Source organism: Corylus avellana, chromosome ca6, assembly GCF_901000735.1.
Source record: "Corylus avellana chromosome ca6, CavTom2PMs-1.0".
NCBI lineage: Eukaryota > Viridiplantae > Streptophyta > Magnoliopsida > Fagales > Betulaceae > Corylus > Corylus avellana.
The window spans coordinates 24,529,326-24,552,028 of NC_081546.1; the positions used below are offsets into that span (position 1 = coordinate 24,529,326).

A 22,703-nucleotide genomic window follows, 5' to 3' on the forward strand; every position below is an offset into this window, starting at 1 on the left:
TTAATTCACCTTTCATTTTAATTAAATATTTCACTTGTTGGGCCTCACTAATCAAAGAAGAGATTTTAATGGTCAATAACATTACGAAACTTTTCTTGATTGGCTTATGCAGGTATTTCGAGTGACAGCTGTCATTGTATATTTCTTGTAATTAAAAAAAGATTTTTTTTTTTTTTGTAAATAAGAAAAAAAGGAATAATTAGTTTAATAGAATTATATATGGAAACCAACGTTTTTTAATTTATTAGGGAGAGAGGGCTTTGATGAAGGTGATAGTCATAGCATACATCAAATCAAATGCCTTGACTTTCTTATCTTTAATTTATTGTTAATGGTAGCACGTAAGTTATTTGCATGATTCTTTTAAATGCTAATCTATATGAATGACTCAAAGCTTTGTTTGTTAAAGCTTTTTTTTTTAAAAAAAAAAAAAAAAAAAAATTGAAACAAAAATATTAATAAAAAAACTTAAAAAGAGAAAGAACGATTCTATTAAAATATTAATTAAATAATTAGATTTACTCATCCCTATAATTTTAAGTTTTCAGAATCAGCGATGATTTAACAAATTTTATTTAATAAATTCGTGTACAACTGCCGTGACATTTAAAATCAGCCATTCTTTGTTAACTTAATATCTATTTATTTTATTTATTTTTTACGATAAATTAAAATTTAACAGTTTTTCATCCATCAATATCAGCTGCCAGACATTCTTTGTTATGGGATTAACTACCGATTATTCTATCTCCATTGTTCAAGGTGGTGGCCAGCATGCCTTAATGACCGTTGGATTGGGAGCTGGCAGTTCGTTGAGAGAAACAGTATGCACTACCAGCCTACCTACCTGGGATGGAGATTGATGGTCAATGACCGTTAGATTGGGAGACGTTTGCGTACAAAACGACAGATACCAAATAGGATCCACCAAAACAAAAGCACAGGGAAGATTCGATCAATTTCTTGGTTTGAATCAGACAAAACCAAATGAATATAGTTGAACGGTCGTGATTGGGACACCTTGGAAGTATGAGTATTGAGTATAACCAAACATGCAAGATCACCATCAAACGTCCATGACCGGTGGTACTTAATAAGAGAATAGGATTATCTGGTGTATAAGAATTGTAGACCCTATAAATTTAATAATTAATTTATTGAATTTATAAGAGAATATAAGCAAAATATGAAAAACTGATTAACCCATAATATTTTTCGTTATTAAATATGTTGTTGTGTTATTTGAAAATTTTAAATGATGTGTAATAATTTACATGGTTAGAGACAATAAAATAAAATACCATGAAATGTCGAGGATCCTAATCTCTTGGTAGAAGGCTCCAAGCCACACATTTGGTACGCTAGGAATCCTAACGATATCCAAAATTTAGTATCATATATATATATATATATATATATAGCCAAAACCCCTCCCATAAGCAAAACCCCTCCCATAAGTGTCTTAAAATTACAACATGTGGCGTGAATCTATTTTTTTTAAAGACTAAACCGGACGATTAATTAGCGTAATTAATTGCGTTAATTATATTTCAATAATTTTCCTTGCATGTGATTTCATTAAGTTAAAAAATTTAATATACGATATTATTTTCTTAGAAATTATTACTCACAAAAACTATAGAAAGACAACATTTAAAATTTAAAAACTTACTACGTTAACTACTCATAATCGGCCATATAAGTCAAAAAATAAAAAAATAAAAAAATGGCCATATTTTAAATCATATCCGTGAAAGATAAGCTATGAAGAAATTTTGTATGTGAAAATGGGAGAAATACATCATAAATTGATACAAGCCCTCGGGCAAGAGGAAATTTATTATTTTGCCCATAGGCAAATGTTAACGAGATATTCCCTGCAAATGTACAATATGCAACCTTATTACACTGGATCCTGGTCCAGTTACAAACTACGCACTCTATAATCTCAACAACCAAGTCAAGCTTCGGGAAAGTTAACATTGTTTGACAACAGCAGAGGTTTGCAGTTTTAAAGCGTTTTACCCAACGGTTTTAACTGATTGCCTGGAAAACATGGGAAAATAAATTATGTCATCGGAATTCAAGCACAAGTTAAAAGCTTTTCCACAACCAAACCAAGCACAAAAACCAGTGAAAACAATAATCATATTTGATCATCAATTGAAACACAAATATCCGAATTTATCAATAGCCGAACTTTCAAAGAACAAGACCCACAAGGAAGAACCACCGATGCAGGTGAAGCATCTGGCGTCTGCAAAGAAATCTTATTCCTGTCTCTCAACAATACATACCCCAAATTTTCCAACTCCAGAGAATCAACAGAGAAGTAGTCACCACATCGGCACTGGTAAAAGAGCTCCAAGGCTTCTCCAACATCTTCAACCATCATATCATCCAAATTGACATCATCTGCAGTTACGGCATCCTGCCTCAGAGCTCGCAACTCGCCATCATAAACTGCCCGTGAGCTCAAATTGCTGAGGACTTCCCAAGCTCTCTGTACCTTCAAAAATCTTTCCCTTGACTCATGGTCAGGCTTGGATGTCTCAGATGTCTTCTGTAACTTATCAGGATGGGAGTTTAAGATGGCAGATCGGTAGCTTGTACGAATTTCTTCATAGCTTGCATCTTCTTTAACAGATAAAACATCGTAGTGGGTTTCCAGAATGGAGTTCTCGCCAAGAAGCATGATAGGAAGGTTGCTTGTTATCGGATATCTTTCACTGCAAATGCAATGAAGAGATTATATGAAAAGAAATTTACTTCTTCTTCATATTAATAACCAAAGCAATATCAAATGATTTCTAGATCAGGCACCAAGAGAAGTGGCTGAATTTACAAATTTCTGCACTACTCCGTGAAAGAAAGATTTCCATAGAAAGGTTTCCAATCACCAGTGTCTCCCCAACCACTTTCATTTAGTACCAACCATTGTATCTTCTGTATGTGAGTGTTGTGTTTCTTTTGATTCACAGGAAGGATTCATAAAGGAAAAACTGGTGAACCGCATTAACAACCCCCCCAATTCATACAATACATTTGTACAGTGTTGTCTGAAATATTCTGATTGACACATTAAAGAAAGAGTTTACCACCCAAGATGGAAAGCCATGACTTTTCATTTTGCTCAATCCCCTAGTTGGCATAGCAGCGACTTGTTTCTGGGGCAAGAAAAAAGCATTCCAACTTCTTCCTCTGGAAAAGGGAGAGCTAGGAAAATCCATAGTTAAAAGTAACCAAAAACGTTCAAGAAGAAATCTTAAAAACAAAACAGGGATAATTTCTAATTTTTTCCGCAAAAGTAGAACCCCCAAATCTCGAAAACAGAAAAATTACATATGTCCCCTGTTTGGTCGCCCACAAAAATATTCCAAACCAGTAATCCAAAAATAAAATAAAGCAAAACCCATAAGTTTATCGTTATTTTGTCTACAATCAAAAACCCCTTTCATAGAGAAGAACTCCTCCATAATAAAATTCCAAAGATCCCTTCTTTTCTTTAGTAATGTGAAAATTTTATTGATAGAAAATAAGACCTAATTATACAGAAGCATACAAAAGAATCCCCTAAAGAATTACAAACAAAAATACTCCAATAATCAATCTCTCCGCATTCTAAGTAGTAATTTCAACTTCCAGCCATGTTTGTGGGATTTTCGCATAGCTCCTAAAGTGAAAGTACAGGCAGGAAGATATTAGGATATAAAAATCGTACCTATATTATCTCGCCTGGTTGTCGGCGATTGAACTTGTCCAAAAGGGAGAGACAATCGGAGTGTCTCAATTTGGTAGACACTAGGGCAATCCGCCAGTATTTTAGAGGGAGAGCTAACGCCTCTACCTAACCTTTAATTTTTCTTTTCTTTTCCCCTTTTTATTTTGTTTTTTATTTATTTATTTATTTTTTTTCCACTTTTAGGCGTTACATTCCAAAAGAACAGAGATGATATGAGGTTTTTCAATCCAAATATCTCCTTATTCTTTTTACATTTAAATATTCTATTCTTAAATATTTCGAATTTCGAATTTTCTCCGTCCCATTCGAAAAACTTAAGCGAACAATGTCGCTCACTAACAAGCGACTGTCTACAAATAATTAGATAACGCCTTAACCTGCCAACTAGCACATGCCATTATATGGCGCGTGTCAAGTGGTTGTGACCTACTACGGGGCAAAGAATTTGACACTACTACCCTAGTAAAGGTCATACCTTGCTAGCAAGCAGCACCTCACAAAGGCCGTATCTCATAAGAAAGGCAGCCAGTGTCATGCCCTATAGAGGACGACACCTAACTAAAGTCGGGGGAAAAAATACTCCGCCTGAGTAAGAAAAGGTAGTCATTCCTTTCTAAGGTAATAAAATCGACTTCGATCTCGGCGAAGATGATGCCGGAGAACCTGTATGATTATCAATCTCCTCTTCCATTACTGGCTGCTACAATCGAATTATAACCAACCAAACAAAAAATAACTATTTTATAAAAATATTTAAGAATAACTTCTATAAGGTTTTTTTTGGCACTAATTGATACCTTTGTGTCCTCCAATAAAGGATTAACAAATCAGGGTGAAACACTATAAGTAAAATGAGCAAAACACTGAATTTTTATTCTCTTGTTCCTTTGAAAGTAAAAACCCTTCCTTCACTTTTCCTATTCATCTACCCAACTGCCACGGCGATGACACTGAACTCGCCGCCATCTCCTGACACAACGCCGGTCGCTGGTACCTCGCCTCTACTCCTCCACACTGGTAAGTTCTCCCTTTCTCCATCTCTGTGTCACCGGTTGTGTTATCTTTTGGCCGCAACAACCCCATGTAAGTGCATGATGGATGCTACTCTGTGGAAAGACAACCAATCCACACCATCTATGGAAGTTGACGGTATTGCGTTGCAGAGACCCTTACCCTTGAACCTCAAGATGCTGCCAAGATAGAAAGCTATTGTTTGAAGATTCTTTTTACTTTCTAAAATCTCAAAGATCCAGGCACAATTACCTTCGTTCCAAACTATAGGGATGGTTTAGAATGCCCATCAAAGCACCAAAGAAATTCTTAAGATTTAGATCTCTATTCATAACCCCAAGCAAGTGGCAATCCTCAACAGGCCCAACACTGATTTTTGTTAAACTAGTGCCTCAACAATATCAAGTTTGAGTGAGCTCCTATATTGATCAATCACACGTCCACCAATACTAAAAGTGGATTTTGAAGCAACATTAGAAACATGAATACTCAAAATATCATGAGCCATTGCAGTTACTTCATGATAACGAAATTCATATCCTTTCCAAAATGAAAGGATGTCAAATGTTGCATTTTATCCAAAGACCTAGGTTCAACCAAATAAAGTTCTAATTGATTCTTTTGTGAAAAAGCATCAATTCCACCAAATGCTAAATATTCCTACATGGAAAAAAGAGAATATAAAAATAAAACTACTAAGTGGTTAGTAGTATATATTCTAAGTTACTAACAAAATAAGAAATTAATGATATTCACATTTTCCCAATCTAGTTCTTGGGGCTGAACAATTGTGGAGCTTAAAGTTGTAGAAGAAGTACTATACTCCATAAAAAGATGGCTTAATTTATCACAAACTCTACATATTCAATGGCTCCAAATTTTCGTATAGTAGTAATTTACAAGGTGAAGTTTGTAACAAGGATCTAAGACAACTGCTATGGCCGACACTACACTAAATTTTGACCAATTTTTCTCAAATTTGGATATCATTTATGTTGCCATTAATCTCTTAGTCTCATCTTCACTCACAAGTTGTTCCTTTAAGTTCACATAAATCAAGGCAACTACAGAAAAGTATAAATTAGCTGTGGGATACTTGGTACCAGAAAATTTACATGTAGCATGGTAAAAGCAAGCTAAGAAACTATTGATATTATTCACCTTTTCTCACTCAAGTGCAGTAGGACAATGCTTATAGTTTGAATCAGTCATCTCCAAATAACTAAAAACACGCCGATAGTGAATAGCACTCTCAGGCATAAAATATGTAGAATTTCATTTGGTTGGCACATCTTGTCCCCCTTATTACTATCCAATGACATTTGATTCATAGTTTGGAGAAAATTTTGTTCTCTCCCTTGTGATCCTCTAACATACTTCACACTCTTGAATCTTCTGGATAGCATTATTGATCTCTTTTAATCCATCTTGCACTATCAAACTAAGAATATGGGCACAACAGCGCAGATGAAAGAACTCACATTCACAAAGAAGAACTTTCTTAATGTTCAATGATTGTTTTAATCCCTCAACACAAACATCACTAGAAGAAGCATTACCTAATGTTATAGTAAAAACCTTGTTTTCAATCCCCTACTCTTGTAGCAAAATATATATTTTTTAAGACAAAGATATACCATTATGTAGTGGAGGCATGAATGAAAAGTTTAACACCCTTTTAGATAATACCCAACTTTGTCAACAAAATATGCAGTAAGGTACATATACCCATCAGTTGTCAAAGAAGTCCACAAATCAAATGTTAAACAAATCCTCTTACTTTAAACATTCAACATAGACTTAACCCTTTGTTTCTCCCTCATATGCATCTTAACCAAATCAGCCTTAGCAGTATTTCTAGAGATAAGTGGTACATCACTACGTAGTTGAATGTTTATATTAATGTACATCATTACATATGTTGAATGTTGAAGATGACATCACTACGTAGTTGAATGTTGAATGTACATCACTACATATGTTGAATGTTGAAAATGTACCACTTATCTTTAGAAATACTACTAAGGCTGATTTTGTTAAGATGCATATAAGGGAGAAAGAAAGGGTTAAGTCTATGCTGAATGTTTGTCCTAGGAGGATTTGTTTAACATCTGATTTGTGGACTTCTTTGACAACTGATGGGTATATGTGCATATATATTTTGCTACAAGAGTGGGGATTGAGAACAAGGTTTTTACTATAACATTAGATAATGCTTCTAATGATGTTTGTGTTGAAGAATTAAAACAAACATTGAACATTTATAAAGCTCTTCTTTGTGAATGTAAGTTCTTTCATTAGCGTTGTTGTGCCCATATTCTTAATTTGATAGTGCAAGATGGATTGAAAGAAATCAATGATGTTATCCAAAAGATTCAAGATAATGTGAAGTATGTTAGAAGATCACAACGGAAAAAACAAAATTTTCTCCAAGCTGTAAATCAAATGTCATTGGATAGTGTAATAAGAGGTTAAGCCAAGATGTGTCAACCAGATGGAATTCTACATATTTTATGCTTGAGAGTGCTATTCACTATCGGTGTGCTTGTAGTTATTTGGAGATGACTGATTCAAACTATAAGCATTGTCCTAGTACACTTGAGTGGGAAAAGGTGAATAATATCATTAGTTTCTTAGCATGCTTTTACCATACCACACGTAAATTTTCTGGTACCAAGTATCCCACAACCAATTTACATTTTCCTGTGTTTGCCTTGATTTATGTAAACTTGAAGGAACAACTTGTGAGCTAATATGCGAATAAGAGATTAATGGCAACACAAATAATCTCCAAATTTGAGAAATATTGGTCAAAATTCAGTGTAGTGTTGGCCATAGCAGTTGTCTTAAATCCTTGTTACAAGCTTCACCTTCTAAATTGCTACTATACAAAGATTTATGGAGTCATAGAATCTGTAAAGTTTGTGAATGTTCGTGATAAATTAAACCATCTTTTTATGGAGTATAGTACTTCTTCTACAACTTCAAGCTCCATATTTGTTCAGCCCCAAGAACATCATCAAGAACTAGATTGGAAAAATGTGAATATCATTAGTTTCTTATCTTGTTAGTAACCATACGCCTAACCACTTAATTTTATGTTTATATTCATTTTTTTCCATGTAGAATATTTAGCATTTGGTGGAGTTGATGCTCATTCACAAATGAATCAATTAGAACTTTATTTGGATGAACCTAGGTCTTTTGATAAGAATGCAACATTTGACATCCTTTCATTTTGGAAAGGAAATGAATTTCGTTATATTGGCGCCATGGAAGGTTTCATAAAATATTTCTAAGCTGTCTTCTCCTGGCTGTCTCAGAATCATGGAAAATAGTATAAGAAAACTTAAAATAAGTATTTGAGTCCCTACACCAGTGAATACAACAATCACAATTTCCAATCAGTTAAAACTGTGTGCTCAAAAAGGTAATTTCAGAAGACTATAAACATTCCAACGGTCATATTTGCAACATAGTTGGAGTCATTAGGCATCATAAAATTGTTTCAAAGTAAAAGCATTTTTAAAATATAATTCTTCTCTCTACAGATATACTAGCTCAGTTGTACCTGAACCAATCTTTCCAAACGGTGTAACCTGTATGCTCTTATTCCTGTTTCCAAGTGAGAAAAACAAGTGATTTGAATAAATCTATACATGACACAAAAATTCGGGATAACTGGCACATTAAAAAAAGAAGTTTATTTTTTTACTGAGCTGGATATACATGGTTGGTCAGATAACACCACAATATTAACACACAGCACCCCAAAGAACACCCAAACACAGAATCAGAATCTAAGCAATTTGGTCTTATTTTGATTCGAAATCGTCAAATATATATATAAAGAAGCAACCAGATTGTGTAATTTGGGACGAACCTTTGGGCGATCAGCCTTCACGAAGAGGGAGAGAAAGTTATGGAAAACCCTCAAACTCAGAATCGGAGTGGAAAACCTTCAAACTCATACCAAATCTACAAACAATCAAACCAAAATCTTCACTCTCAGCCTCACCCATATCCATCTCGCTTACAAGAAGGGGAAACAGAGGAGGGATGTCCACAAAACGGGATACGGGAGAGCGAGACGAGAGAGGAAGAGAACGAGAGAGGAGCTTACCTTGAGCACGACGGAGGCAAGCGGTTTACAGAGAGAGACGCCGTGGGGAACCGTTTTGCCGAGAGAGAGAGATGCGATCTGTCGAGAGAGAGAGAGAGAGAGAGAGAGCGAGAGACCTGGAGAGGTGGGAACACTGAAGCGGCTGCTGAGGGAGAGACGGTTTTGAATGCAAAACGACGTAGTTTTGACTAAGAAATTGTTTAAAAAATGGTTTAAGTGTAAAAGGAAGTCGGTTTAATTACTAACAACTTCAACAAATTGTTCAAAAAATAGTTAAAAAATTGAATAAAAAAGAAGTTATTATATGTGTATAATTATAATTTAGGGATAACATTAAAATTGGTCCATGTGATTGACCTAAATTACAAATCATTCATTGTGGTGTAACAAATAATTTATAGGTCACTGTAGTTAGCTTAAATTATAACTCACTCTATGTGATATAAAAAATAATTTATAGGTCCTCAGAGTATGCCAAAAATAATAGTTCACTCATTAAAATAAATTTTCGTTATATAATTTTTTATTATATAATCATATAATTTAATGATCAATTGATCATATGATATAATCATATAAATTCTATTAAAAATATTATTAAGAGTACAAGAAGTTGAATAGACTCTTTCATTTGGTGATAACACAAAAATAATTAAATTTGCTCATTGAAATTGAATCAATTTTTCAAAAATACCCCAGTTTTAAAAATGATTTACCCAAAAATTACATTTTATTGTTTTTTAATTCTTGTAACCCAAAAAAAAAAAAAAAAAAAGAAGCATTTTCCATGGGTTTATTTGGTTGTACATCATTATTAGTTACTTATAAAATTAGAAAGAAAAAAAAAAAGAAAAAAGAGAGAGAGATGAATAGTTTTTTTTCCTGTGAATGTAATTGACAAGCTCACGTAAAGAAATAAAGTTTGGTAAAATTACAGTTTAGTTTTTAAAATCGTGCATTTTTAAAAACACATTCCCATTATTTTGTTTGAGGTTGTTCAAGGTGCCATTATTGACACCTCTTTGAACAACTTTGGTAAAGCAGGGTAAGAAACAAGTTCTCTCACACAAGCAAAATATTCTTGAAAAAATTGTGAGCTTGTCTTTAGAAAACTAAAAATCATCAAAACTTCAAAACTAAATGAGAAGTGATGAATTTATAAGAAAATAAATTAAAATAATTCAACTGGTCGGAAACATGCTGAGCCCTTAGTGATGGTTACCAAACATAAATTTAGTGATTGTATTTTAAAATACCCACACATTTTAACCAATTTATAATTAATATTTTAAGTCAATAAAGAACTCCGATTCTTTTAATGGACATTAGTACCACAAAGGTGATCAACATATAATACGTTTCTAATGTAGAACGATATTTACCTATATTTTCGGTAAAAACGAAAATAAAGAAAATATAAAAAATGATATTAGAGCAGCGTCAGTTTATTAGAATATTACCCGTTATCAGACAATGGAAGTATAAATAAAAGATTGTCACGATTCCTGCTGATTGTCAATTTTTATATTTGGATTTTATTTTTATTTTATTAGGACTTTATTTCCTTAATATGGTTAGATTTGTTTTAATTATTCTCCTTTTCTTATTACGATTAGGTTTACTATTGTTACTAGGATTATGTTTACTATTACTACTAGGATTAAGTTTACTTTCTCTACAAGTATTTCTCTTCTATAAATAGGCTAATTTATTATGTAAAACTGAAATCCATGGAATTATTATCAAATCAAAAAAGTTTCTCTCAAATACTATGCGGAGTTTTTTTTTTTTTTTTTTTTTTTTTTTCTTTTAGCATGCACACTTATTTTTATCTTTTTGGGTAGAAGACGAAGACGCTTCTCCTTGCAGAATCAAAGACGTTGCTCTTTGATTAGTTACCCCAATCTTCCACTACGACAGTTTCAAAGTAAGAAAAATTACTAATTAATTCAAAAGAAAGAAATAATACTTTTTAATTTCATAAAACCTCGAGGAAAAGTAATATAATTTTCCATAAAATATTCCTTAAACTCAAAATTTACTGCCTTTTTGTTACAATGGGTGAGAAATACAACTTGATTAGAGACAATTTTGATAGTATTGAGTACCCATATCGGGTCGAATCAAAAAGCTCTTCATTTTATAACACGCACTCTTTCTTTCTCTTTTTTCAAAACAAAAATATTAACAAACAACAAAAAAAAAAAATACAAAACAATCATAAAACACTTAAAAGTACCTTCACCATTATATCTCATCAAATGTCCTTTCAAACAAAAACGACAAAAGGTAACCTCTAAAAAAACATTAACAATCTCAGCCATTATATTTATACCTGATTACAAAGTCTGGTGGTGATTTAATAATTTAGTACTTAATTGGTCGGATAATACATTAATTATATGAAAACAGATTCTTCCATATGAGGTATGCCAAATTAAGCCTCTTTAAATCCAACCATTAGTGAGTTAAAGGTTATCTATAGGTGGGAAAATTTCATATTAGGACAAGTGAAAGGGAGTAGTAGAATAAAAAGGGATTTTGAAAATGAAAACACAAGCATGCTGAATTTCCATAAACTGTAGCACAAGTTTGTCATGGCATCCCATGGAAATTGAACAGGGGCATGGCCTGAATACTGTATGTGAAAAGCTCTCTAATTTTATCTACCATGTGAAAAATGTAGCCTAAAAACCTAAGAATGCAGTCAGTAGTCCTTATATACATGAATTAGAAGGCCTATGGAAACACTAAAACACATTCCACAAAAGATGCTATGTGAGCATGAGAAAATGATAGAAAATTACATATCTTGGGGCCTCGCATCCCACCCTGATTTACGCTTTCTTCGACTGCTCATCCCATTAAGCAACTTATCATAGCTTTCCTGCAATGCAGCTGGTGTAAGCAACTTTTCTAAGCTTTCCCGCAATGGAGCTGGTGTTAGATGCACTAAATCATCCGCACCATCATTACCGATCCACCCATGGTAAGGCTTACGTCTTCGGGTAGGAAGATTATCCACCGGTAGTGGGGATTGGGACATATGTGGAGGTCGCTGAAAAAGAATGTTCTCAGGAGTTCCACCTCCACCGCCACCAGAATTTGCTGCTTGTTCTGCAAATCAAGAGCACAAATCAAATTTAATGGCCGTTGGTTTGCTGCTTGTGGGATATGATAAAAGCTCTGATAAATGGTTGGAAAACAATTACCACACTCAGCATCCACAGCCTCTGAGTTAGTGCATAAGGGTAAGCGAACTCCACTTGGGGGCCCAATGGCTGAAGCTGCAGAAGAATCACCCTTCAAAGAAAAATAATAACGAGTATAAAAGTGGGAAATGTCACTAAAAATATCTTTTTTAGTTTAATGTGAAGGTTCAAACCAGCATCGTGACTACTTTTAGCACAATTGATTGCTCTACTGCAAGATACAAACCAGCAAGACCAAAAATGCAGCTAATCGTAACATAACTTACAAATCAGAGCAGTTTGATACTACTACAACAGCAATGTTAAACTATAAGTTTTTTACTTTTTACTAGATTACAGCAAAACACAATGAGTCATAACTATAGCGAATCAATTATTAAGGGCATCTTTCAGACTTTCACCTAGGTACCAGATTCATGAGTGTCAAAGAGAAAAAGAAAATAAACTTAGGTGTCCATGGAGTGATACTACCACTTCAATTACCTCTGTTAAAATTTGCATAAAATAAGAACAATATAACTACGGGTTTCTAAAGAGGAAGGGGGATGGGGTTTAGGGAGTTGTGCAAGCTATATCTCAAACTACGACAGCCTTTTAACATACTCAATGTCATCACTTGACCAATCCCAGCTGTAATTTTTGAGAAGCAAGATATTTGAATTCCTAGTTTTTGGCAGAGTAAATGAACATGGTTTGCCCAAGGCATGGTTATATAGTTCTAATTGAACATTTGTTTCTACTCCAAATATTGTTTCAAAATTTAGATTCAGTGCTTCATTAGATTTCCCAAATGCCTAGGCACATCTCACAGAATGGCAACCATAAATAGAACACAAACCAACAACAAAATACATATATATTTTTTTGTATGTGATTAATTTTAGGACTCTTGAAATGAAACTGCTACAAGTCTTTTGGCATAATTCATGAGACAATACTCTTTGATAGTCCATTCACTTTGTTGCATTTCTACCTATAGATACCATGGATACATATATAGCTGGTGAGGATAAGGCTAATTAGCAAAATGGATACAGATTTTTTTTTTTTCCTGGGCTCAATGCCTAAGTTGAATGCTAATAACTTTTGCTTTCTTCCATTCCAGCAATCACAAATTTACCCCCTGTTTGGTTATCTTCAGTTCAGCCACATATGTATAGGCTCAATTAGGTGGAAGACGCTGATTTCCCAGGGACAACACAGTAAAAAAAACCAAGATTCAAATTTTTATTTCTTTTCATTTCTACTATTTCTCCGCAACTAGACAGATATCAAGGATATACATAGTTTTTCATACAACGAAACAAAAACAATCTCAAAATATTAAATAATAACGACAAAAAAATCAAGAATATAAAAAACAAGGAATAGATATTTACCTCCTGTTTTGCAAGAATGTAATCAAGGAGAAGTGTGTAAGAAAATTCTTCAATAAAGACCCATCCATCATCCCCACCATAAACCTAAACCAAAACCCACATTACAATCCACACAAAACCCAGAACCCATGAATGTTTTTGCTTCCAAAAAAGCAATGAGATCATAGGGGAAAACAGAGAAACAAACCCACATTGAGAAGTTCTCTAACCATTTCTTTAACCAATTCCTCGGAAAATCCATACGAGCGCATAGCGTCAACCGCTGCATCCATACGGGTATTACCCCTCTGCAACAAAGAAAAACAAAAAGAGAGCGTGAGAATATAAGAGAAAATAACACAAGAAAGTGTGTCAAAAAAGAAAACAAAATTTATAAAATTTTGAGAAAATGGTTGAAGGAGATGAAAAACAAAAGGAAAGCGTAATCCCCATATTTAGAAAATTTGGGAAAATGGGTCGATAAAATGTGGGCGTCAAGAATTAACAAAAGAAAATGTGAGAACACGGTTCAAAGAAGATGGAAAGTGAGAGAAAGTGAGTGGGAAAAAGTTTGAACCCTTTTGCTTTTTGGACGTCCTGCCATTGCCTCTCTCTCCTCTCTCTCTATCTTCCACTTTTCCTGCTTACATTAATGGAAAATGACTATTATATAAGAAAAATAATATGATAATAAAATTACACTGATAGGGGCTCAATGAGCTCATTTAAGATTAACTTTGTTAGGGTATATGTTTTGATTTTTATATATTTTTAAAAATTTTAATTTTGAACTTGACACAATTTTTTATGTGGTTTTGTGTCACATAAGTAAAAGTTAGGTCTTAGATCCTATCATATCTCTTTTACTTTTAAATGTTAATTTTTATTGTCACATTATCACAGTTATATAATAGTTATATAACAGTTTACCAAAAAATAATATTATACATCACTCTGTGGTATTTCATAATATTTGATGCAAAAATATTAATTTTTTCAACCATATAGGCTTTGGAGTTAAAAATGAGAATGACTCGACTATTAAATTACATTACTCTTTATTTATTTTCGCTACGACGCAAGATGAATCAATAGAAAGAATACTTTATGTTTATTTTTTTCTGAAGTAAAATAAATCAATGATTTTTCTACTTGAATATGTACTAAAGATATTTATTTCATGAGTGAGAATTATATTGAACAAGAATTGTAGGCGCAAGTGTTTTGTTTTTTGTTTTTTTTATTTTTTTTAAAAAAGGACTATGAAAATGTGTTGTAGTTTTCTCTCTCTTTTTTGTTTGTTTTTGTTTTTTCTTTTCTTTTATTCTATAGTCAATAGGCTCAATACCACTTAATAGCAGAGCTGATTTTCAATTATGTTCTGAAATCGGCTTCAAATCCACAGACTACCATTTTTTTTTTTTTCGTTTTTATGTCAAGGAATCTTTTTAAGATAAGATCACTTCGTGCACCCACTCACGTTAAGTTAACATCCTCATCCACACGGATCAAATAATACTCTAATTTTGCCAGCGAGCTAACCCCAATAAATTGTTTGCACTTAAAGAGATTCGAACCTTAGAGGCTTAAAGAATTTTTTCACAAAGGCTCACATTGAGGACAGCGATAGTCAAAGGCTTAAAGAGTCAAATGCTTGACCCAATGAATTCATTGGGGCTAGCCCACCAGCTTAAAGAATTTAAGAATTTAATCATACTAATAAGCCTTTCAAAAATGATAATAATACTCCAATTTAATCATACCAGTTTCACTGTCGGGCTAGCCCCAATGAATTCATTAGATCAAGCATTTGACTATCTCATCTGAAAACCAATTGAGCCAAAATCTTTTTGTGAATGCATGTTCTAAGAGTCGTTTAAGTGGAAAGAGTGGCATTGTTGCACCTCAACAGACAACAATCCCTCCTTCAACATGAGGCTCCCGCGACTCAAACCCATGACTCTAGTTCTGATACCATTTGGTGGATCAGGTCTTTGACCAAAACCAATTGGTGTCCCATAAAAGGAGTCAAAGCTTTTTATAGAGAGTCATCCATGTGAGTAGAGCAACAATCTCAACAATCTCTCACTCAATATGAGGCTTTTGTGATTCGAACTCATGACCTTGATTCTGATATCATTTATTGGATTGGACCTTTGACTATCTAATTTGAAAGCCAATTGGTGTTAAGGAAGACAAACTTAAGTCTTTTATGGACCTCGAAATCACACCCAATGGACTTGTTTTTAGAACAATCGCAAGAAGTGATAATGTGTCCCAACAATGCCTCCCTCATGATGTCACTCCCTCAACTCGATCCCATGATTTTTTTGACTTTAATACCATTTGTTGGATCAAGCCTTTAACTATCTCATCTGAAAACTAATTAGTATCTAGTAAAAGAAGCAAAAGTCTTTTATAGCATTCAAAATCGCACTTCATAAAACATGCATGTACATTTTAAGAACCGTTCGAGTAAGCGGAACGACATTATTGCACATCAACACAAGGTTAAAGAGATCAGTCTAAAAAGTAATGTGCCTTCATAATTTAATTTCTGTCAACTGACTCTTCTGAGGGTTCCTTTCCTTTATCGAGTGGGTTTGAAACAATCAAGACAGTTTAATTACTTTCCTTTGTGAGGAGTATCCCATCGACTGGATCAAGTTTGAAATATGTAACAATCATGAGTTGGAGAGCTGGTGAGAGAGAGAGAGAGAGAGAGAGAGAGAGAAATGAAGAAAGTACAAAATCTGTAGGCAATGTGTTGCAATCTTAGTGGGCTGAGTGAATGAAGAAAGTACAAAATCTGTAGGCAATGTGTTGCAATCTTAGTGGGCTGAGTGGTTAAAATTTGCAGGTAATACGGTTTGGGGTAGGAGGCCACGGGCCCACGGCCCTCCAAATCTTTAAAATCTTTCAAAGACTTTGCCCCACAAAGAATGAGCCGCCAAAGAAGAAAAATACACGTGACGTCTATAAGCTTATATATTCACTCATATCTCTCTAATCACGTTGCTTATGTGATTAATTTTTATTAGTGTTAAATTACCACTTGTTTGAAATTAGTTTGGCAATGTTTGAAATAACGTGAAAATTCGATGCCAAATTAAATGGTTAAGGTTTAGCGTAATAGGGTTCAAGTCAATGTGGGCTGATCGAGCCGGTTAGACACAATTAATAAATTGGTCAAATTTGTGTCAACTTGATAATTAAATTACAAATTGATCTTGTCATAAATTTAGTTGTTAATGTGTATAATTGATATAATTTATGCTTATAAGATATGAAATTGGTTGTGTTTGTGTCAATCAAACATAGTCTATTTATTAAACGAGTTATGTGAATCATGCCCAGTCATCGTAGTTAAACAAGTTGTGTCGGGGTTAAGGGGCTTGATATAATTAACTAAATGATTTGTGTTTATGTTAACTCATGTAGTCGTATATATACCCCCATGACTATACGTACGTACACAACACAAACCCGGCCGATAACCCAAATTGCAACGGAGCCATTAAAGCATGGTCTAATTGGCCAAGTGGGTGATCAGTGATTTCTGCTAATTGTTCGGTCAATGAAAAAGGCTTAAAAAACTAAACATTTTTAGGTTGTGCAGGAATAATTGATTAATTTAAGAAACACGTTTTAATTGAGTTTTACAGATATTAATTTATTACCACTAAGAGAAGTCATATATTCTTGATCAGTGAGAGAGAGAACATTTTACTGCTTAATTTGTTTTATGAGAAATTTAACTCGAGTGAAAACTGTTGGGTGGTTATAAGTCCAATCATGCATACTTCATCCTCTACAAGTCACTGAGGTGTCATTGTTATAAGCTCTTCAAGTTGGTTTGAATTTATTGCTAATGCCTTGATTTACGGATGAGGATATATCCACAGCAATTTTTAAGAAATATGTCTATAATAATAAAATTTAAGGAATATATGTCTATACCCTTAAACTATACCATTAATTAGAGGAAAAAAGAAGAAAGAAGAAGGGTTTGTAAGTGCTAGCCACGTCCATCCTAATTATCACTTCAAAATGAGTAATATATGAAGTTGTAATTGAAGCTTTCTAAGTATAAAATTCAATCTTATAGAGTAAATAACTAATGTAAGATTAATTAGCATCGATCTATGAGGAACTTTATATTCCACTCACTTAATATGAAAAATTTATTTTCTTAATGTAGGATTAACTTTCTAGAATATTACATTAACATTTAAATAAGAACAATTTTTTTTTTTTTTTTTTTTTTTTTGTTTTATAAATAAGACTTCATTAAAACATACTATATATATATATATAACCAGGTCATGCTAGCTAGCTAGTTTTTGTTCTTCGCGTTTTGCTAGCATGACCTGGTTATATATATATATATATAGTTTCATGAGGAAATATTCAAAATTCATTAAACTTTCATTATGTGCATATCGTGGAGTAAAATCTACACACATAAATAAGAAGGTGCCATTAATGGAGCAATTTTTTTTTTTTTTTTTTTTTTTTTTTTTTTTTGACGTAAAACAACCTTAAATAAGATCAGGTCGATCAACAATGTAGTACTTAATTACGTACACGTACCCAACATGCAGAAACCAAAATTTACATCGAACAACCTTAAGTAGGATGTCAACAATGTTTTTTCAAGCCATATATGTAGTGTAACCTAATTAAAGGCATCTGAAGACCGATCTCCATTTCATGTTCTTTTCCTTTTTCACTAATTTGTTCATTGAAATACTAGGAGGTGATATCTTCATTAAGCTTTTAGATGAATTGAATATATATATATATACTCTTAATTAAGTGCTCATTTCTTAATGTTGTAAAAAAAAAATTACCATGAAATGGTACATGCATTTTTCTTTCGTTGTTTCATTCAATAATAATGTTTACAGTCACGTCAAAAGAGTGAAAGTGAATACTAAGAAATATGTTAGCACTCTTCATATATATATATGAAACTTTCTGTAGCGATCATCGAGAAGAAGAAGAGGAATAACCTCATGATGTATATATAATTTAAGGGCAAAGGTAGAAAATAAATATGGATATATAATATATACTATCCCCTTAAGATTCAAATCCACTTCAAGAGAATCAAAGAACTTTCCTGCAGTATGTCTTATACGTACCAACATTAATTTCACAAACAACCTCAGCTCTTCCGAGTATATATATATATATAGATATATAATATCCCTACATGTCTCCTTAAATATAGTCTGTCTGTCAATGCAGTAGCAACATGCATCTAGGTAATCAGGTAGTAATTAGTTAGGCTTAATACGTACGTATATGCAAGTGATCATTTTTTTTCTTCTTCTTTTTTTACAGTATGTGTCATCGATCGATCTTTCATCACTCAGACACCACAACCGTACGTACGTATTACTAATCAAGAACTTCCACTAGTACCAGATAAGAAATCTATGAATGGAACACCAGCCTTGTTCTGCTGTTCCCTCGCTTCCTGGTTCACCTCCTCGTCTTCTCTTCTCGTATTATCTATCACCTCGCTACCGTTAGACTCTGTATTTACTTGGAGAAAATCATAAAACTCGACAGGCTGCTTCTTCTCTGCAATCATAACATCAATCAAAACATGTCAGTATTAAGGGTTGATTTTCACCATCACATCATTCAAATATTTTGATGTTTACCTTCGAGCATAGTGATACAAGGGCTTAGATCTTGAGAGAACCACTCTTTGGGGAATTGGGGAGAGTTATAATTAGTGAAAGGGTATGCATGAAATCTTTCACGGTATTTCTCAACAAAGGGAGCAAGGTTTCTTGTCTCACAGTTGATCTGGATGTCTTGTTTTAAGCAGGAAGAAGATTTTTGCTCATTCATTAATGTCTGAGCAGCTCTTTTGGCATAAAGCTTAGATCTTTCTCTGCATCTGCGTGCCATGATGACATGCCAATGGTTCTTCACTGCATTATCAGTTCGACCAGGGAAAAGCCTTGCTATTACAGCCCATCTATTCCCATGGATCCGGTGAGAAGCCAAAAGCCGCTCTTCTTCCTCTTCTGTAAAAGGGTTTCTATTGATCCTTGGATCCAACTGATTGAACCATCTCAACCTACAGCTCTTCCCTGATCGAATTCATCAGAAGTACTTCATGTGTTAGCACTTAATTAACCTCTAATTAATTCTAGTTTAGCGAGCACTACCCGATAATTAATAATCACAGTAAACAAGATAAAAAATCGACTCGATCCATTTCACAGATCGTTTTGCTCTTTTTACACCATGTGAAAATCGAAAGCAGAAATAACAATTATAGTCAATAGGGCTATTAACATATCATGTTTAATCATTTAATTTATATTATAATGAATCCTGTTCTTTTTACATCAAACCCTAGCTAGAAGTTTTGGAAGAAAATAAAAAAAAAATCACAGATTAATTAGATTGATTTAATTGGTCTCTCTCACCTGATCTTCCTTGTAGCTTTTCAGCTATAGCGTTCCAGTTATGAGGTCCATAGCGTTCCACCAACTCCCTGAGCTTCTCATCTTCAGCAGGCCTCCAGTGGCCTCTGGTGCACATCTTATCTTCTCTAATAACAAAAAGAATAAATACCCTTTAAAAGAATAATACCAAAGATCCGAACCCTGCCGGCCAGAATCGATCCCGACCCTATTGACCTTATTGCAGCCGTAGCCCTTGATCAGCTCTAACCATCTTCTCTAGCTAACTACTCAAGCACGATCGAGCTTAATCCTCTTCCCTCGCCCGTTCTTCTTTCCGATGCACAAAAATAAGCAGAGAGAGAAAGAAGAATCAAGCAATGAAGACAAAGAGAAAGAAAGGGTTGGAAGAGAATATATGGTGGGGGAGATGATGAGAAAGTGTGCTTTTCCGTTAGAGAGTTGGAGGGTTTGGACAGACCCAGCACCTGCGACTGATGCAACGTCTCGGCTAACAAACGCCTTATAAGTAATCACATAGAGATGATATATATACACATATATACATACATGTCATGAGAGAGAGAGAGAGAGAGAGAGATAATATAGAGTGGTTGCTTGGAGGTGTGAATTTGGTTCTGCTTTCAACGTCTCTCCAAGTTTCTAACCTACAACTTCTACTTATAACCCACCTCGCTTACTCCTTTTAATTATTTTATAAAAAAAAAAAAAGAAAAAAAAAAGAAAAGAAAATTTTTTCTCGAGAAACAAAAAGATCAGGGAAAAATTAACGTACGGAAATGGTGAAAACCAGTCTTGTACACTTTGATCGATTAACGATTAACTGCTTGCCTTTAGATGAAAACAAAAGGCTAGCGAGCATAGCCTGTCCCTAACCCTAATCCAAAAACCTTATCTAAAACAAGAATTTATTAATTAATATAAAAAATATATTAAATAAATAAATAAATAAATAAAAAGAAAAGGTGGGGGTTTGGTATTAATTGTTGTCATACTTGTGATGTTGTACATATATATATATATGGCTGTTTTTAAGGTCTTGATCCCCTTTCAGACCTAACTAACAAATTAGCTTAGAAAGCTGATCACAACTGCACGTGGAGATTCGGACATCTTCCCTGGCCTGATCCCCTCTTGCTTCAAAACTCTTTGAGTCAAACATCTGGTCTCCCCGTAGGTGTGTGGTTGCTGTTATCTCTAATGTTAAATTACGGCTCTATCCAATAACCTAATTATATTATTTGTTTAATCCATTGAAACTACATTTATCCCCCTCAAACAACGGGGGATGGCGCATCTTGCAATGTATGATACAATTTGTTACTCAATCAATTTGCAACGTCATCCCTCGATTTGTTTCAATGTCCTCCATTCGTTAGGATTTTTCTATTGAGTATTTAGGCGGTCGTCACGTGACTCCCACATGATGTAAAATTTTTCATTGTACCCTTAATTTAAAAGAAAAAAAAAAAAATTGCTAGTAGCTAGGTGGCCCACGGCTAGCCGTGGGAGGGTTTGTATATATAATAATATTAGGTGTTATTCTAGTGTTCTTCTGGTGTTCTTCCAACTGTGATGTGGCTTTTAAAATTACCAATAAATTAAAAGTTAATAATAATAATCTCAAATTCAACAATAATTTAAAAACCACATTATAGTTGGGAGAACATCAGGAAAACACTAGAAGAACATCTAATATTTCTCATATATGTATTATGAAAGGGAAGTTTTGTCATTTTGGGTCAAGAGATCATTTTCATTATAGCTCCTCCTTTTAAGATTTTATTTTTATTTTTTTTAAAAAAAAAACAAAGAAAAAGAAAAAGAAAAGGAATTATAACAAAAGGGGGCATTGCAAATTATGTCGTAGATCGATAAGTACATTGCGAAAATTGAATTAAAGTTTAGGAAAATATTACAAATTACAGGGATAAATGTAATTTTTTATTCAATTGTCAACAATTTCTTTGCACTCGTCTTTCATTCATTATATGCTTTGTTGATGATAAATCAAGCTCTAAAAACCTCTATTTCATTCAAATTATTCAATATATTCATGATGAACTAGGTGCGTCATTCATTATGTGTCATGATCAAGTGCTAGCCACATTTATATTATGTCTAAAAAGATTAGTTACAACTAATATTTAGCATCTTCAATATTCACTTATATAAGTCAGTTCTTCTTAAGTATATATTTAATATAGAACTTAATTAGCACATATCTATGTAATGCTTTTGTAATTAATTATAACACATCATGTAGTATAACTTAATGTTAAAATATTAATTAAATAATTAAATTTATCATTTTGTATTAGGTTAAACTTTTGGACTAAACAGTAATTTAATTAATTAGGGTATCCAAGCAAAGATCTTGAGTTTGAACTTTATTTTCTTCATTCACTTCCCTTTAAATATTTCATGCATTGTGCCCACACTTGAAGGACTATTACTGTATTAATTATACAATTAAATTCATTATTTTTTTATTAGTTTAAACTTTTGAGATAAATTATAATTTAACACTTAACACGTATCGAAACTTAATGAAACAAAAACCTTATTCTCCAATTCTTTCCGCATTTTTTTTTTTTGAATAATGTAGTGTTGAGTCTGGTGATGCTCAGGCTTTGCAACGATTCTAATGCACCGAGCAGTGGCCAGAGATGTCCTTTGCTAGAATATGTTGCAGATCTGGAAACTGATTGGGACGGTGACATTCAAAAAGTTAAACAAAACATAAATCAGATTTGGATGAAAGAAATTTCTCATTATATCTATGATATTGTTTTGTTAGATTAA

General features: G+C 33.4%; 3 protein-coding genes across 7 annotated transcripts; all 3 read right to left on the reverse strand.

Moving 5' to 3' along the window:
• Positions 1-2,134: 2,134 nt before the first annotated feature.
• LOC132184224 (uncharacterized) lies at positions 2,135-8,992 on the reverse strand. 5 transcript variants are annotated; one of them, XM_059597776.1, is made up of 5 exons: positions 8,877-8,992; positions 8,637-8,731; positions 8,325-8,368; positions 3,099-3,201; positions 2,135-2,729 (listed from the first exon to the last, which is right to left on the reverse strand). In XM_059597776.1, the coding sequence occupies exons 4-5, from the start codon at positions 3,116-3,118 to the stop codon at positions 2,147-2,149; spliced, it is 603 nt and encodes a 200-aa protein (XP_059453759.1). In that variant the 5' UTR covers positions 3,119-3,201; positions 8,325-8,368; positions 8,637-8,731; positions 8,877-8,992; the 3' UTR covers positions 2,135-2,146. The 5 variants fall into 5 exon arrangements, with proteins under 5 accessions (XP_059453759.1, XP_059453758.1, XP_059453760.1 ...); XM_059597775.1 differs by having other exon boundaries at positions 3,099-3,216; XM_059597777.1 differs by lacking the exon at positions 8,325-8,368.
• Positions 8,993-11,515: 2,523 nt separating this feature from the next.
• Positions 11,516-14,073, reverse strand: LOC132184223 (uncharacterized). Its single transcript, XM_059597774.1, has 5 exons — positions 14,024-14,073; positions 13,659-13,754; positions 13,468-13,551; positions 12,089-12,179; positions 11,516-11,993 (listed from the first exon to the last, which is right to left on the reverse strand). The coding sequence occupies exons 1-5, from the start codon at positions 14,048-14,050 to the stop codon at positions 11,680-11,682; spliced, it is 612 nt and encodes a 203-aa protein (XP_059453757.1). The 5' UTR covers positions 14,051-14,073; the 3' UTR covers positions 11,516-11,679.
• Positions 14,074-18,498: 4,425 nt separating this feature from the next.
• Positions 18,499-20,357, reverse strand: LOC132184996 (transcription factor MYB52-like). Its single transcript, XM_059598804.1, has 3 exons — positions 19,902-20,357; positions 19,122-19,559; positions 18,499-19,038 (listed from the first exon to the last, which is right to left on the reverse strand). Exons 1-3 carry the CDS (start codon positions 20,014-20,016, stop codon positions 18,857-18,859), a joined length of 735 nt encoding a protein of 244 aa, XP_059454787.1. The 5' UTR covers positions 20,017-20,357; the 3' UTR covers positions 18,499-18,856.
• Between the last annotated feature and the right edge of the window lie 2,346 nt (positions 20,358-22,703).